At 31.0% G+C, this 18,147-nt stretch overlaps 2 protein-coding genes across 2 annotated transcripts in view; both read left to right on the forward strand.

The window, feature by feature from the left end:
- Positions 1-14,365, forward strand: part of LOC143055095 (protocadherin gamma-A12-like) — a 110,822-nt gene extending 96,457 nt beyond the window's left edge. Inside the window, exon 5 of the mRNA XM_076228244.1 lies at positions 13,731-14,365. Within this exon, the coding sequence (XP_076084359.1) occupies positions 13,731-14,357 (627 nt within the window). The 3' untranslated portion in view covers positions 14,358-14,365. The remainder of the gene's footprint in view (positions 1-13,730) is intronic.
- Positions 14,366-14,918: 553 nt separating this feature from the next.
- LOC143055433 (uncharacterized) lies at positions 14,919-17,870 on the forward strand. The gene is made up of 4 exons (XM_076228576.1): positions 14,919-15,065; positions 15,648-15,789; positions 16,519-16,663; positions 17,646-17,870. Exons 1-4 carry the CDS (start codon positions 15,007-15,009, stop codon positions 17,738-17,740), a joined length of 441 nt encoding a protein of 146 aa, XP_076084691.1. The 5' UTR covers positions 14,919-15,006; the 3' UTR covers positions 17,741-17,870.
- The last annotated feature ends 277 nt before the right edge of the window (positions 17,871-18,147 follow it).

Raw genomic sequence — 18,147 nt, forward strand, 5'->3', positions numbered from 1 at the left:
CAAAACCTTTATTTGGCATATGGTTATGCAGTCTCATTTACATGCCTTCATCTTATTGTGTAAATCCAATATATATCAATTCAATACTTTAAAATTTATTTGTTAATGTTAAAGATTAGATTATTTGTTATAATGTTAAAATGAAAAGTACCTTTTGGTGATCATTCCAAAGTTTTGTACATGAATCAGAACTGTAGCGTTTGTCTTCTCTTTTCTCTCCATCAATGTTTAAAGCTAAATGTTTGTTATAGTCAATCTGAAAGGATAAATATTACAGTAATAATGAAATGAGAGCTTCATTAACATACTTGAACTAAATACTCTACCATGTTAGTACTCATTTTTTTATTTTCTATATTTATGTTTTGCTATTGGGTGTGCTCATGAAAACCTGACTTGGCTGTATTTGACAAGAAACCATTTTGTCTTCGGTTTCGAGAAGGTCTGTGTTATATCTATTTGTTCAGGTTTGTTTTAATTATGTTAAGTGCTATTAGTTTGTACATAAACTATAAATGATATAGAGAAAAGTCAGCAAATATAAAACATTTATATATAGAAAATGTCTACTTTCTTGTATGTTATAAATTGCTATGTGTTGAAAGCCTTATAGTACAACCTAAATACTAAATATAATGTTCTTATCAGACATTTGGTTTGAAGTGGTGAGTTTTCTCATTTGCAATTCTATCCCAAATCTATTTATTTTTTTTATTGATTTTTGTTCTGTTACTCTTATACTTTTAAAGCAAAAAATCTTTATGAAATATAAATATAAAAAAGAAGATGTGGTATGATAGCCTTTTTGAATATATCTACATTTATTCATTCACTAATTCTTTCAAGTTCCAGATGATTTCAAATAGCAAGATTATTGAGTAAAGGAATATCACAGGGGAAAATGATACAACCAAATACTGAGTTTATGTCATTATGTGTTTTATAAAAAAAAAATGATAACAGTATTTAGTATTTTGAAAGTTCATCAATATTTTCTACTATATATATATATGTTTTGGTTTAATAACATACTTTATCAGAAGGGTTTCTAATTGAATTGATAGCATTAAATGCAATTTATTAAAAAATCATTTATCAATATATTATATATTTATTATCATATATACATATAATTATTTTTAATACAGTATAATAATATACAAAATACCTCTGACAATGTCTCTACAGAGATTTCCTCACTTGGCACTGAAATTTCAAGATGTTCATCTGGTTTGCCTGATGACAAGTGTTTTCTGCAGTTTGAACAGATAGCTGTTTGTAAAAGAAAACATGCTATATTCAATAATTTAAAAAAAAAACATACATACAATATATAATGATACATTTTATTGAAAGTAAATAAATATAAGCAATAAAACTATGCAAAGTTGAAAGTCGACTTGATAGAATAAATTGTTGCTTATTGTAAAAAACAAAAAAGTATTAAATGCACATACTAGTCTTGCATAAAGTTGCTATAAAAAATATTTAGAAATAAAAGCCCTTAGTAGGTAAATGATTTAAAATTATTTAATAAGCGAATTTGACTCCTTTATGGTGATCAGGCCCAACAGTAACAGTATATCAAGAGGAACAACAAACAAATATAAAATTAGGCATATTGTGTTTCAGTAGATTATCGTGTGCATTAATACAAACTCTGTGAGGAATACAACATAATAGGTTATGGATTATTTCGCTTGGAGACACCTAATAAATAGTACAATATACTGATTTCAACTAAATGTTGATGCTGTGTGTTGTACTTTGGGTCATACATAATCATTTTAACTAAATTTTGACATTTATTTTATAAGATAGGAATTTTAGATTTCATATACTTTTTATCTGATACTATTTTAAGGTAAATGACATTTGCATAATAGATAATATTCTAGCAAATATTTCTTAACAAATTACTTTTTTTTTTATGAAATGCAATAATTTGATGTGTGCTTATTGTCTTTTGTGTCTCTTAAAAGTCTGAATATTTTATACAGCAAAATTTAACGGCGTTGGCGGCAACTCCTGTTAGCCTAACAGTTTGTAAAGGGAGGTAATTTGACATTTGTTCTAAAAAAGTATAGGCTAAATAGCTGTTTGTGAAAGTATTTTCAGTACTGTTTTTCAATCTAACATCTAGAACAGATGATATATGATCATAATCAACGACTCAGTGTTAGTATCACTGTCAATTCATTCACAATTTAGAAAATATTTTTGATGATTCAACCTCTACTTTATTCAAGATCTGTTTCAAGATGAAATAAGGTCAGAAATATTTTATTAAAATACAGATCATCCATATATATTTATATTTAATTATAAGGCATTTGATCAGCCAAAAAATGATTGGCAATGAATTTTTATAATACTTACGGGTTCCAATAGCCAGTACAATGCCAGTACTGCTGTGAATCTTCATAATTGCATCCTTTGTTATGTTTCTCTCCGCCCGTGGAGCTGTCTTCTTATGGTGTGAAAGTAGTGTTGGAATAGCACATCGAACAGATTTATTCTTAGACCGGTTTTTAACCAAGATTTTCTCCAAATGAACATTACAAACTGAAAAGTTTTTGGTTCTCTGACAGAAAATCAGACCAACTTCTGACAATACTATGTCTGATGTTTCCTTATCTATGTCACAGAGGCTTTCAAAAGAACTACTACAACACACAGATGTGTCAAAACAACTTAAACTACAACTCATCTCACTGTTCTATGATTATTTCCCAACTGGTGCACACATATTACCATCTTCTGTCGTCTGTCTTTCTTTTTCTTTCTTCTTTCGTAATTCCCTCCTGTTTAGGAGCACTCGGATGAGACCGATAAATGTTAACAGTATATGTACATTAAAACACACAATAAATCCTCTGTAAAATATGAATGAACAGCATCCTCCACCATAAAAACCAGTGTATTTACACCAAGTCGTGAATTTATATATAAGCATTAATATAGGGACTTTTAAAGTAATGTAGTATTAAATTGGCAAGAGATATACTAAATAAATTACATGTTCGAAGATCAATTTAAACAGGTGCTTTTCAATGCAATATAAAACATAAGCATGACTAATTTGGATGTTGAGTTACATTATTTAATTAGGCTTAACGTTAATTTAAACTGCCAAGATATAGTATAATTATCATGTACTTTTAGTGTAAAAATAAAGTATCTAAGTTTTCTTATAAGATGAAAATTTATATAAACTGAAATCATGACTTTGATGTTATAGAGGTATTGTTATGTTGTTATGGACGATAGATTGTTTTTTGCTTCTAAATAAATGAGGCAATAAAAGGGAAGTGACTCTCTGACAAAAATGATGCTATTTGAAAACTTTCAATGGTTATTTTAAAAAAAAAAATAGTATTTACCCCACTTATATTTTTTTCTTAATTGATTGTCTTTGGTAGCTTATTTTAAAATATCTATACTAAATTTAATGATGTTTGGTGCATTTAATATATTTTTCTTGTGTAAATTCTGAAGTTTTTCAAGAAAAACAATGCAAAGCCTTATACATTGAGCTCTCATACAAGCAATCAGGCCTCCAAGGTAAATTTAGACAAATTAAAATTTTCATTTGGCCATTTCAATATTATTAATTTAGTGCATATTTATTTAATTAAACAAAGTCACTGCAATTTGTATCATTTATCAAGAAACTTATTTTTTGGTTTAAATTTCAATATTAGAAATATGACATGCTGTATCCATAGCAACCACAGCAACTCTATCAGATCTGAATACATTTTTGAATTACTATTGCCAAATGAAGTGTCCCTACAAAAAAAATTGAAAATCTATGAACATTCATGTCTTCATGAGTTTGATCCTTAGGGAGAACTGGTGTTAAATGGGGACATAAAGTTGCCCCCTCCCCCTTATTTGTCCTGGATTTGGACCTGGATCCGCCACTGATATAAATTCGATAACAATATAAATATATCAAAATAAAGATTTTCCTACTTTATTAGTGAATGAAATGTTGATGAAAAAATGGACTTTGTTTTAATATTATACAAATTCAGGTATATACTTAAATTTTTTTTTTAAATTCATGCTCGTCTCTAGATCTGCAAGTTTTGATCGGGATTAAACACGTGTTACATTATGATCCAATCGAAGCTTACCGCCCAAAATTGATGAAATCAGTTGAATGATTTTCTTCTAGATTTGCTGCTTATTTGGACGTGTATTACATGAACACTTTTTGTTTATAGGATCAATCGTGCATTGGTGAGTTGAAAGGGATTTTATCTTTTGATAAGATTTGATTTTTATTTATTTATTTATTTCCTGTCTTATTTTCTAATTGAAATATACACGTCAGTATCATCATTTATTTACTCTCAGTGTTGTCCAAAATACTATTCATGTCCATATATTGAAGAAAACATTTATTGACCGAATATTTTGCTTAATAAATGGGGCGGTATGTTCTTTTTTGAGTATATCAACTATATACTGTTCAACGCTATCACCCAAATGTTTTTTTTTAATTAGCACTATTTACGGTATTCGGAAAATCAGGAATCATGCAAAACATGAATTTGTCATCTGCTTGACCATAATAATTTTTTTCTCGTAAAATTTGGGATCAAAATATCTTTTTTTTTAGGAGAAACTATACCTCCCCCCCCCCCCCAACCAACCACACTTTTTGTTAAAGTTAAATGACTAATCCCTTAGTGTACTGATATGAATAGTATTTTAATGGAAATGTTTGAAAAAAAGATATTGACGCTAACGTAAATATTTTGTTCAATAAAAAGACAGGAAATAAGTCGGTGAACCAAAAACTTCAAATCTAATTGAAAGTTAAAGTGCCCATGAACTCACTGACCATGCACGAGTGATTCTATTCATAAAAAGTGTCCGTGTAACAACTAAAAAGAGTCCGTGTATTATCTAAAAAGAGTCCGTGTAACACCCGTTAATGTACTGTTTTTCTATAGCTCTGCGGGTGGCAAAGTCGTACAAGTTAATATATTTCAATTGATATTTATGCACGTGCATATTTAGATTACACGTACCTCATAAACAGGTGAATACTCATAGCGTAAAACTGCTCTATGATGCAAATGGGGTAAAATCGACACAACATACGTTTTACGTTTACTATTACGAACTAGTTGACCGATACGATATATCTGTTTCTCTAATTCTTACTCGTTTAATACTTTTCCTGACCTGTTGATAATTTTTATTTAATCAACATGTGGTTCGTTTGATCTCAATTTGTCAATGGTCAAAATTCGATTATGACGTCTAATTTTCCTGCTTTCCTCTGAAATTCCCATTGTGACGTCATGAAAAAAGGCGACGATGCATAATGACGTCACATAGATAGAAAACATCTTTTTGCAGATCATTCGGAAAGAAGGATTGTGATTGTCTGTTTATCGTCTAAAAATCATTAGAGGAACAGATTGAACCACCAAATCTCGTGCAATACGATAGTTATCCACTTTGAAAATGTAACTGTCTCGAGTGGATAAATATCGTATCACACTTGATGCAGTTGTAGAATCTATATGTATCATCTAACTAGTGACATATTTCGATGATTTAGATACTTATATACTCTTTGGTTTTCTATGATGTGATTGTACATACTGCTGATTTCATTTGGACGTTTTTAGTTGTTTGCCATGACATTGTGAGCATATATATGATTTATGAGTCTACTAAATTCAACTACTCGGAACATCTTATTTGTAATTCATTATTCATACTGAATTAAATGCAAATGTGCAGTTAAAAGATGTGGTTTCTAAACAATTTAAAAGCAACCTTGCATCGTTGTATGTAGCTTTCAATATAAACAGCGCACACATTGTTGTGTTATATGTTTTAGACATTTACAACATCTACAACTACTACCGAACGTCCTTTCAAGACTGAAACGTACCGCGACAATGGGTACTGGTATTTATATGCAGGGATAGTTGTTTTTATGAATGCAGTCCTGATAATAGACCTTTTGCGTTAGATATTGCAGACCCTGTGCAGAGTAAGTAATTAGTTTTTTTGTGGAGACTCTAAATTAATTTTTAAATATTTTTTTATAACTAGTATAGGTATAATAGACCTGTCTGACTAAACAAGATCACTTTTTTCCCTCTTTTAGAATTGACAAAAGAACTGAAGCCCAGAGGAGAGCTGACAGAATTAAGGCTGCACAAGAAAGAAAAGTTTATGTCAGATCTGAATTTTTTTCGACAGACGATCCTTGGAGTGTGAACAGGTATCATAGTAGAAATGTGCCAGAGGTTAGTTGAATAATTTGCTGCAAAATTAAGAGTATTCCTGGGAAAAGGAATAAGAAGGGGACCATTTGATGAATATATAATGAAATGCTTGATTTAAAATGTATTTTGTTTAGCCCTGCTGATGGATTTACTAAAAAAGAAATGTTATAAATTGTAATTTTAATGATTATATAAATATTTATTAAAATTTGTCAATTCGGAAATGAGAAATAAAAAGAAATTAAAATGAAGTTGGAAAAGAAAGTATCTCTTATTATTCTATTATGCTATTTTTGTGTACTGTTCTAAATTTATTTTAGGTATTCGTTGTTATTCTGTGGTCTACAAGTCGAAATGTGCTGTTATATTATATATTTATGTATTTCTCTGTTATGCGTGTTCTTACATTTATATGTACTGTATTCCTGTCATGTAATGTTGTCATGTTAGCGGTATATTTAACATTGTCATAAAGCGCGAGGTTTGGCTAGCTACAAAACCAGGGTCAACCCACCATTTTGTAATAAAATGTCCTGTACCATGTCAGGAATAGGATAGTTGTTATCTTATATAAAAAAGAAAATGTGGTATGATTGCCAATGAGACAACTCTCCACAAGAGACCAAATGACACAGAAATTAACAACTATAGGTCACCGTACGGCCTTCAACAATGAGCAAAGCCCATACCACATAGTCAGCTATAATAGGCCCCGAAATTAAAAAATAAAACCCCGTTTCAAACGACAAAACTATCGGCCTAATAAATGTTCATAAAATGAACGGAAAACAAATATGTAACACAACAACAAACGACAACCACTGAATTACAGGCTCCTGACTTTGAACAGTCACATACATACAGAATATGTAGGGATTAAACATGTTAGCGGGATCTAAACCTAACCTGGGACAGTGGTGTAAATAGTTTTCAAAGGTACCAGGAGTATAAGTGTAACAGTACAACATAAGAAGGAACTTTAAAAATCAGTTGAAAAACAAATAGAAATACATATAACAAAAACACGTGGACGTGACCTGATACTTGTACATCCCAACAAGACACTAAGTACAGATCTCAGAGTACTCGCAGTTTCTGATAGCTACATGTAGTTCAAAAAAGGTCTATCGATACAGAAAAAAGTGGGTTTTTTTTATTAAGTAGAATGACCGGTATCCTGCTGCGTTATATGAGTTTGTAATTACAAAAATAATAACACATTTAAAGAAGGAATTGTTTACTCTTGGTCGTCATTCACCTTTGTTATTGCTTTTTGACATTGTAAGTAATTATGTGGCTTTCGCTGTCTTGGCTAGCCGATGTGGTTATCTTTTTGTTGACTTATAACATCAGAAATAACGTACCTATGAGCATTTACTTGTTTAACAATATAATAATAATATTTTAAAAATCGTATTCACCTAAATCTTGAATTTGTTTTTTTCTTTCTTTTAGATCTTTTTTCGTACAATCAACAATCACATCATATATTTAATCCTGAAACTGGTAGAACAGGTAAAAGGCATGAAAAATATTAAATTATTTAAATTTTTCAGTATTTAAAGTTTAAAGTTTTAAAGTTTTAAGTTTGAGCGCACCATATGAAAGTAAATCCATATAGGGCGCAAATTATACAACATGTTTTTACATTTTATAAATTTAATGTGAAATCAAATTTGTCTTAAGAGATGTTTACTGTAAGATTACTTATCATCTCGGATACTTATCCCGTTTTAGTCCTCTGTATCCTGGTTGAATGCTTTACTATCGCAATTTTTCAAATAACTTTGATAATTGAGACAGTAATATTAACAGTTATTGCACTCATATTTTCCAAATGACCAAACAATGATACATCATTTGATTTTAGTCAGAATATTATAATTTATTAAGTATGGTTATACATCAATAATAATCACAATGCATAACTCATTACTTTGTTGATCATATAGATTACGAATGAGTTTCAAAACTTTGGTCACCCAACAAAGTATCGCAAGCACAAAATATGTTAAAAACTGTTGTGATGCTGAACATAATAGATAACCATAAAAATTAGTAAATATAAAATGTACAATCACCAACAGAATAGGGATAGAAAAAAATAGAAGATAAAAATGGTAATATTGAAGAAATAGTAAGTTCCGGCAACACGAAATAAGCATAAAACCATAACAAAAAACGAGAAATTAAATTTAAAAAGGGGAAAGTCAATAAAAATGACCAAAGCATACTTGGGATTTTATCCGCTACATCAAACGGTCGTCACTACGAAACCTACAATGGTTCATGCAAATGTCTTGTTTAAAAGCAATTAAAATCTGGTATGATATACAGACAACCAATCCAAAACAAAGGACAACAGATATTTGTATTTTTAAACCCAACAAAAAATAAACAAACAAAGATTTTATGAAGATTTTGATCTATTCGTTATCTTTTATTTCAAGCATCAACAGGAGCAGATAGATATAAAAACCACTGTTGATTTTTCCACAATACAAGTACCTGCTGTTGATATCCAGGTTACAGTGAATGATGGAGACGCTACAGTGGGGTCAAATGTTCTTAGCGTTTATGTAGAAAGTAAGACATCTGATTTAAAATGATGTTCATGGATAAGATATGATTAGTTTAAACGTATTTATTTATAGTGGATTTGGAAACAAGTTATTGCAACTTAAATTAAACCTTTTTCACTTTGCAGGTGCCAGTGATGCCTTGTATCGTCAATAGCCTGTTCTTTTTCGAAATCTACAAGGGTATCTTTTACTTGCAAAAGACATCGCTATCTTTTTTAACGCGAGTCAGACATTTATCGTCCTCTCCCGACGGACAATCATCGCTTCATCAAGACCATAATTGTAAATGGTATCAAGGGAGAGCCGAAATTCAGTCCCTGAAATTGTGATGTATCTCTATGCTCGTATGCAACATTGTTTTTAAACTTGGATAAACTCGGGACGTTTTGTGCCATGAAACGTATCGTAAATAGTTATCATAAGTACCAGGATTATAACTTTATACGCCAGACACGCGTTTCGTCTCCATAAGACTCATCAGTGACGCTCAGATCAAAATAGTTAAAAAGCCAAACAATTACAGAGTTGAAGAGCATTGGGGACCCAATATTAAAAAAGTTGTGCCAAATACGGCTAAGGTAATCTACTCCTGGAGTAAGAAAATCCTTAGTTTTTTGAAAAATTCAAAGTTTTGTAAACAGAAAATTTATAAAAATGACCATATAATTGATATTCATGTCAACACCGAAGTGCTGACTACTGGGCTGGTGATACCCTCGGGGACGAAACGTCCTCCAGCAGTGGCAAAGTAAAGGTCATTTATAAGAGTTTGGTTTATCATATATTTTTTTTTTACCGTTAATCCCCTTTAAAATGAAACGTGACAACGAATTACATCCTCCTGCCTGGACAGTGCAGAAACGATTTCATTTATCTTGCTAAATTGTACGATGCATTTATTTTTTAAGTTCACAAACATTCTTTTGATAAGTAGGTGATGAAACTATACTTACACATGGCTGAAATAACTTATTCTTTGCATAAGGTTTCTGAATGTCAAAGATCTTCAAGATTGTATTGGTTGTTGCTTCCTAACTGTTATAATGCGGGTTCCATTTGTGAGTGTTGTTGAGAAAACAATGCGTGGTTTTATTACCAAAGTATGTCTTGCATATCTGATGAGTTTTTAACTTCAGACTAGAAAAAAATAGTACTAGTATTCATTTGTGTCAGCATCACCTGTATAACACATTATATAAAGATATTTTATTTTAAAGATCAACAGAATCCTGATATTAAAGTTTATAATAAAAATGACTAAAACATTTTTACTTTCTATTTTCAAATAATTTGAGTTTATTTGTTTGTTATACATGTTATATCACAATTTATCTTAAATGGCTAAGTAGAATGACTTGATAATTGGTCAGCAGCTCAATGGTGATGCGTTGTAATGTGTCTACATTATGTAGATATGTTAGGCACCTTCTCCTTGATTTCTTATTCTTTGAAATACGATTTGGGTATGCTGACTAAAAGAGAGCGTGCGTGCATTCGGTTATGGTTTATGTTGAGTAAAGCATTCGAGATTTGTCGAATTTACAATTAAGATCATTGTTCAATTTATATTTCTTCTGATTATGGTCTTTGATTTCTGTTGTCTTTTATTTGATGAGGATGTATACGCCCGTCGAAATTTTGACAAAACGTATTGTGGTATACAAATGTCGTCCGTATGTAAGTCTGTCTATCTGTCCGGCGTAAACATGTCGCACCTTAACTTGAGAACCACTCATCCAAATTTCACGAAACTTAACATGGTTGTTTCTTATGATGATCAAATTATCTGTATTCCTTTTGGTGAAAAAAACCTTCAACTTTTTGAGATACGGCACTGTATACCTAAAACAGGGGTGTGTTTATGATTTATGATTATTGCTAAAACTTTACACAATAATTATATTAATCTGAAGATCTGTATACTTTTTGGTGATGATTCAAAATTTTATTTTAGAGTAATGGAGGTTTATTTAAAAGGGGGAGGGGGGTTCACACCGTATATTAAAAACCATAAATGATTATTGCTTCTTATAGTTATATTAATAATGAGATCTGTATACTTTTTTGTGATGATTCAAAATTTTATTTTACAGTTATTGAGTTTTTGTAAAAAAAAAAGGGGGGTTTCATGTGTCGCGCCGTATCTCAGAAACCATTTATGATTATTGAATAAAACTTCACACACAAGACGACGGGCGTATTATGCGCACATGGCGCAGCTGTTCATTTTATTTCTAATTAAGTGTTTACCTCAGTGTATTTTCTCTAATTGGTGCTTAAACAGAAATGGCAATTTTATTTTCTTGTTGGATCACAAGTTTTTCTTTCTTTCAGACATTAATGATATTCCGGTTTTCGCCAATGCTGAATCTGACTTAAAAATCGGGGTAGAAGAAAATACCGCTGTAGATACACTTTTATATACATATTTTACAACAGATCTTGATTCGGTAGACGTCGTTGCATATTCATGGACACCGACTACAAACAGTTACTTTGATATAGATTCAGCGAGTAAGTATTTCATTTAGTTAATATTATTATTCAAATTCTAGTGAACATCATTTCATAAATAAAAATCACCAATTTTAAATCATCTGCACGCGTTTGGCTTTCATCTTTTGATACACTGATATTAAATAGTTAATTTATGGCCTTATATATATTCATAAAAATAACATTGACCTCATGAATGAAAAGTGACTCATTTATTATTCATTCTGAAAATGATTTATAGCATGGAATGACTCGTTTGTATTTGACCACAACACCATATTAGGGGAAATTCACCAAGTAAGAACAAAAACTAGGGAATTTCTCACCGTCTCACTGTTTCATTGGTAACTAAATTAACCTTTTGTCATAACACTACTTTTTTCAGGTGGACATATTTCAACTATTGCAGAATTTGACTACGACAATCTGTTCTATGTTGGGTTTGCTACCAGCTTCCGGTTCGTTGTGAGAGCCACTGATACTAAAGACACTGCAACAACGACTGTCACAATCTCTATTGTAAATGTGAACGATGTTCCAACACTCAGTAATACCCATTACGTTTTAAATGACACAGAGAATGTGGTACGTACGATAATGTTTAATTCATGGCAATACCTTTTTACCATTTAATGCGGTCAAAGTTCTAACCAACAAATATGTAGAAGGTTTTATGTATCTGTTTATACTTTCCAATAATGTATATGGTCTTAAACGCTTGATGTTTTGGTTTGCAATCACTAAAAATGATTTAACACATACACATTTCCTTTATGCAATTCAAAAACATTGTTTTTCATACAGTTATGAGGGTTTGTATGGTGTACTTCATATAAGTTTCTTTTCTTTTATTGTGTAGACCTTTTTTCTTTCCTCTTATTTTTTTTGTCAACTTTTCTCTATTCTTAATTCTTTTTTGTCCATTTTACACTATACTTAATTCTTTGTTTTGTCAATTTTTCTCTGTACCTAATTCTTTTTCTCTATTTTTGTGTATTCGTAATTCTTTTTAGCCAATTTTCTCCATTCCGTATATATAAGCAACTTATTATTTTGTATTCCTAATTTATTTTTTATGTTTTTCCATTCTTTATATGTTTTGAATTTTCTGTAACCCAGCATTTATAGTTGAATCATATTCACCAACAACTGCTGCTTTGTCTTTGTTTGACTGTAATTTGATTAGCAATATTGATTGCATTTTTATAGCCCGAAAACTAGAAAACTACTTATTGAATTTGAGTCTGATTAGTTCAAACAGACAATTAGTATTTATGAGTATAAAAGCGAAGATGTGGTATGAATACCAATGAGCTATATGTCACCGTACGGACTTCAACAATGACAAATTCAATACCGCATAGTGAACTATAAAAAACCCGAAATCACAAATGCAAAATAATTTTTTAGAAGTGCACAATGCAATATATATCATAAGTACACCTAGAAGTAACTGTTATTGAAGAAATAATCCATGTAAAAAATACATGTTGCTCCAAATTGTAAAAACGTGTCGAAATATCCTTACGCCACTAGGTCGATAATTTTGCTAGTAAGGTAAGATAAGGTTTCAAACATATCACCAGCCAGTAGCCAGATGTTTGGTACTGGGAACACTATACGTATATTGTGTAAACTGAATTTTTCTTGTACACAATTTTGGGAAGTCATCAACGTAGACCCTTATTCGGATTTGGCTATACATATTTTGAGTTGGTTAAATAATCCCTATGAATTTTGCATTTTCAAATATTGTGGCCCCAAGTATCACCAAAGATATACCAATTGTCGAAATGCAGTACCATTTGTACCTTTAAGGTGTGTCTTTGTTTTTCTGACACGACAAACCTACATATTTGTAATCCTTTCCTTATGCAATGTTATGTTATTACAAATCTAATACACAGAAAACACGTTCCTTATAAGTTGACACACACACACACACACACTATTGTAACCAACCAATTCTTGATTTTGACAGAAATGATTTCAGTTCTTTGTCATTCGAACATTGCTAACACAATCATTTTGTAAGCAGAAGGTCACAGATTAAGGGAGCTCATAACCTTATTGTTGATACGCTACAATGAAGTGATACAAAAAGTGCAAGTTCACGTAGCCTTAAAGCACCCTTAACGGTATCTACATATTTGATTAAAAGGAAATCATTTTTTTTTGATAATGTGAATGTCAACATAGATTTCCCATTCATTTAATACTGTATCATGAGCATATTTTTATTTCTATATTATTAGGAGTAATATTTGTGTAATTCAAATCCGATCTGTATTAAGTCTGTAAGTCATGTAACGTTGCAGTATATGTTAAAAATAATATACGTTACATTGACTGTTAGATTATGTATACGTTAAGGAAATTTCCATTCCAGGGAGAAACACTTCTGTCATCACCTAATATTGATGCATCAGATCCAGAAAATGAAACTTTAAGATACACCTTGGACTGTAATGGATATAATACCACATATTTTGAAATGGACGAAAGTACAGGCGATGTTTATTTTGGCGGCGATTTTGATTCTGATATTGGTCATCCACCGGTCACTGAATGTAATGTCACCGTAACAGATCCAGGAGGTTTGACAGATACAGCATTTTTAACTATAAACATAGCAGACACAAATGACTTTACACCGATATTTGAGCGAGATTACTACAATGTATTCTTATTTCCAACGGAAGATATTGGAACGATACTAATCAATGTATCGGCATCGGATGGAGACATTACAGAAACTTGGAATACAATAACCTACGGCTTGGATCAATCAGGTTTAGGGAATAGCTATTTCAATATCGATGAAAATGGGACAATAACTGTGGCCATGGATATTTCTGCATCCTTTAATTACGGCCAGACAGTGATCTTGACTTTAAGTGCAACTGATGGTGGAGGACTTGTTGGATATTCTACCTTGTCACTGATTTTCCCAGAGGTAGGGAAAAGGGAAACGTATTGTTCTAAACATAAAAACTATCTATACAAGAGGCAATAAATAAAATATAAACTAAAAATAAACTGACAACACCATGGCTAAACAGAAAAAAGACCACCACACAAACAATAGCACACAACACACAAAATAGAAAACAAAAGACTGAACCATTACAACAAGTTGGGATTATCTAAGGTGCTCCGAAGAGTAAGCCTATCCTGACTCACAGGTGGCAACCGCCATGTTGCTCATGTTAGTACAAACGCGGTTATAAATGTAATTGACAGTCAACCAACTCAACTTTCATTGAAACCGACATAAAATACGAATATTTAGTTGAAATAGATATTTTATGAAATATAACCAAAAATATAATAAAAAAATAACATATCACATCGAACCCGGACTTCTCCAAAAAATACACCAGACATGCGCACAGAGAAAAAAACATATTTGAAAGTTAAATGTGTTGATTTTCTGCCCATCCAATACCCGTCCACATTATTTTCCTTACACAAAAGAGAAACAAACAATTCAAATGGTCCCTTTTCACCGTTGTATATAGCTATTAATTTTTTGAAATTCTCTCACATTGATGTGATATATATTTTACACAACTACAACGTCATCAACAACTACTGAACGTCCTTTCAAAACTGAAACGTACCCTGACAATGGGTACTGGTATCTATTAGCAGGGATAGTTCTGATGATGAATGCTGTCCTGATAACAAAGCTGTGCATAAGATATTGCAGACCTTGTGCAGAGTAAGTAATAAGATCTCTTATTAGACTCTCAAATAACTTTCAAATGGTTGTTAATACTAGTATATATATAACAGACCTCGATTTTGACATACAGAGCACACCGTGATCAAATATATAGAAAATATATAGTATAAGACTAATATAAGTATATACATCTTTCAAAGTGTGATCAGGGTGGACTTTATGAAACCTTAGATGAGGTGTACTGTACATTTGGTTTTAAACAGGAGTCTGATATTACAGTCGTATGTGTTTTTTTTGTATTTTTGATGAAACACTGCTTCCAGTTTGCTAAAAGTTTTGTGTATATCAGATCATAGACATATTTAACCGTGACGTCATCAACGTTTTTTTCATGATCAACTCTTTTGAAATGGAATTTATAATTGAATTATAAGAATTTACGTTACTGTTTTTTTCTGTCCATATGAAATAACTTAAAAAATGTGATGAACACTTTTCAAAACGATGTAAACGCGCTTTTTAGTGTGCATCCCAAATTTTAAATTTATTTCTTCAAAAACAGAAAAAAAAACATACCACAGTAATTCATTAAATATCAGTTATTTTTGTCTGTTGTAGGATTGACAAAAGGACAGAAGCCCAAAAGAGAGCTGATAGAATAAAGGCTGCACAGGAAAGAAAAGCTAAAGTCAAATCTGATTTTTTTTCGACAGACGATCCTTGGAGTGTGAATAAGTATCAAAGTAAAAATGTGTCAGAGGTTAGTTAAATAATTTAGTGCTAAAGTATGAGTATTCCTGGAAAGAGGAATAAGGGTACCGTTCAATGAATATAGAAAGAAAGGATTGATTTAAAATGTATTACAAAGATGGAAAAATTAAAACTATTAGTTCAGGTGAAGTTTAAAATATTTAAATATGTCAACTCGGAAATAAGTCGAGTAACATTTTAATAAAGAAGTAGGTATTTCTTTGAATATTGAAATTAGTTATCAGATATCAAAATTAAGTAGACGCAATTGCATAGTAATTTCCGGATGTCCCATTCTGAAACGACATTCATTATTTGCAAGCACACATAGTTATCAAAGGTACAGGCTTTTAATTTGATACGACAGATACGCCTATATAAGACCTATCAGTGACGCTCAGATCAATATAGTTATAAAGCCAAAGAAGTAAAAGGTGGACCATGTGGAAGAGCATTGAGGACACAAAGTTCCAAAAAAGTTAATTCAAATAAGAGTAAGGAAATATATGCATACAAGAAAAATACTGAAAAGAAAGTTGAAGACAAAACAACATTATACGTGTAACAAAATCAAAATGTATAAGTAATTGAAAGATATTAAACATTTCTTTTGTTTTTAATTTTCCTGTAAATTGAAATCAGATTTATTTTTAAATTTAACATTTGACCAATAAATGAAGCTGTTTTGTATAACAAGCTCAACTAGTATGGTTTTCGATGTTTTAAAACATTTTTGCAGAAGCAAGACCCTGCTCCTGCAATAAACAGAAAAAATAAACGTAGTGATGACAAATCAATCAATAGTTCAGACCAAGGAAGCCAAGGCACTACAAACGCTAACAGATCGTCAATGGACTCATTCGATAGTTTAAGTTCCTCAAAGAGTAAGTAGTTAGCGACTTTTTTTTTCTTTCGCTACTAGACATGCATGCTTAAGTTTTAGTATAAACGTATGTTCCCCAACATCAATATATCAAAGAGAAACAACATTAAGTTTCATCAAATCTTATAAACAAAAAGATGTCAGCTTTGGATCTACGTACAAACAATGCCTACTGTTGAATTGATTTTACAGTTAACATATATTTAAATTCCAATAGTAGTATCAAGTGCTGGTATCATAATGTGTAAATGTCAAAGGATAGGATCAACTACGTGCATGTCGTCAATGCTTTGGTATTGATATAATTTACATCAAAAAGTATAATTAATCAGAAAAATACTGAACTCCGAGGAAAATGAAAAAACAGAAAGTCCCTAATCAAATGGCAAAATCATTTAATAAAACACATCAAACGAATTGTTTACAGTTGTCATATTCCTAACTTGGTATGGACATTTTCTTATTTACAAAATAGTGGATTAAATCCTTAAATTTTTCGTTGATAAATTAAACAAAAGAATAAAAAACTAGCTTTCCAACTACTTCAAGTAAAGTTGTCCTTATATAAATTTGACTTATGCTGTAGGTCTATTTCGGTTACACAGCGCCGCGTGTGTTTTAGTTTTATTGGTTTCCAAATGTTAACGGTTGAGAGATATAAGACGATGCGATAAAAGTGTCAATTCGACAACCTTCAATCCAAGTCACAATTTGAAAAAAGAAAAACCATTAAAGGTCTTGAATTTGTAATAAAAAAGTATAAAGCATGCGAAGAAGGAATTGCATATTTGTGTCTGAATTCGACCTTTAAATTGCTCCTTGACCTTGTAAATATTTGGTGATAACTGTTTTGTCTACCTTTTAGTTGACTTAAAATATTAGAAAACATATTTCTTCTAGCATTTATATGTTTAACGATATACAGAATAACAGAAAGATTTGTAATAAAATTCATTGATTTTTTTTTTATTTCTTTCTTTTAGATCTTTTTCCGTACAATCAACAGTCACATCATATATTTAATCCCGAGACTGGTAGGAAAAATAAAAGGAATGTGGACCAAAAGTCTCTATGGTGAAACATGATGCTACAAACAATAACGAGCTACATATCATTTCACCGACTACGTAATGAATAAAACTGTTACAAAATATCTTAATTGTTGAAAACATATGTTGTATGGCATTCGTCAATTCAAAACAATAAAAGTGAACACAAACATGTCTAAAGGATAACATATACCCTCTTTAAACATGTGTCTAGACAATATTTTATCTTCAGGATAGTAATTATCCAGATTGAAAAGTAGTTGTGAATGCAATCAATTGAACAAAACTGACGATATGGTATAGTTGCAATGCGACATCTCTCAATCAGAGACAAATAACGTTGGAAAGTATAACTTTTAACGATGATGTTAGTTCGTTCTATTTCTTAAATGTACATATTATAGAAAGGTAAACAACTGATTAATAAGTAACTTTC

Source organism: Mytilus galloprovincialis, chromosome 12, assembly GCF_965363235.1.
Source record: "Mytilus galloprovincialis chromosome 12, xbMytGall1.hap1.1, whole genome shotgun sequence".
Taxonomy (NCBI): Eukaryota; Metazoa; Mollusca; class Bivalvia; order Mytilida; family Mytilidae; genus Mytilus; species Mytilus galloprovincialis.

Excerpts from the sequence above, each read along its gene's own strand:
- LOC143055433 (XM_076228576.1), top strand. The coding sequence starts at position 15,007 with ATGATGAATGCTGTCCTGATAACAAAGCTGTGCATAAGATATTGCAGA. Across the intron at positions 15,790-16,518 it reads AAAGTAAAAATGTGTCAGAG|AAGCAAGACCCTGCTCCTGC; the intron begins GTTAGTTAAATA and ends ACATTTTTGCAG. Across the intron at positions 16,664-17,645 it reads TAGTTTAAGTTCCTCAAAGA|ATCTTTTTCCGTACAATCAA; the intron begins GTAAGTAGTTAG and ends TCTTTCTTTTAG.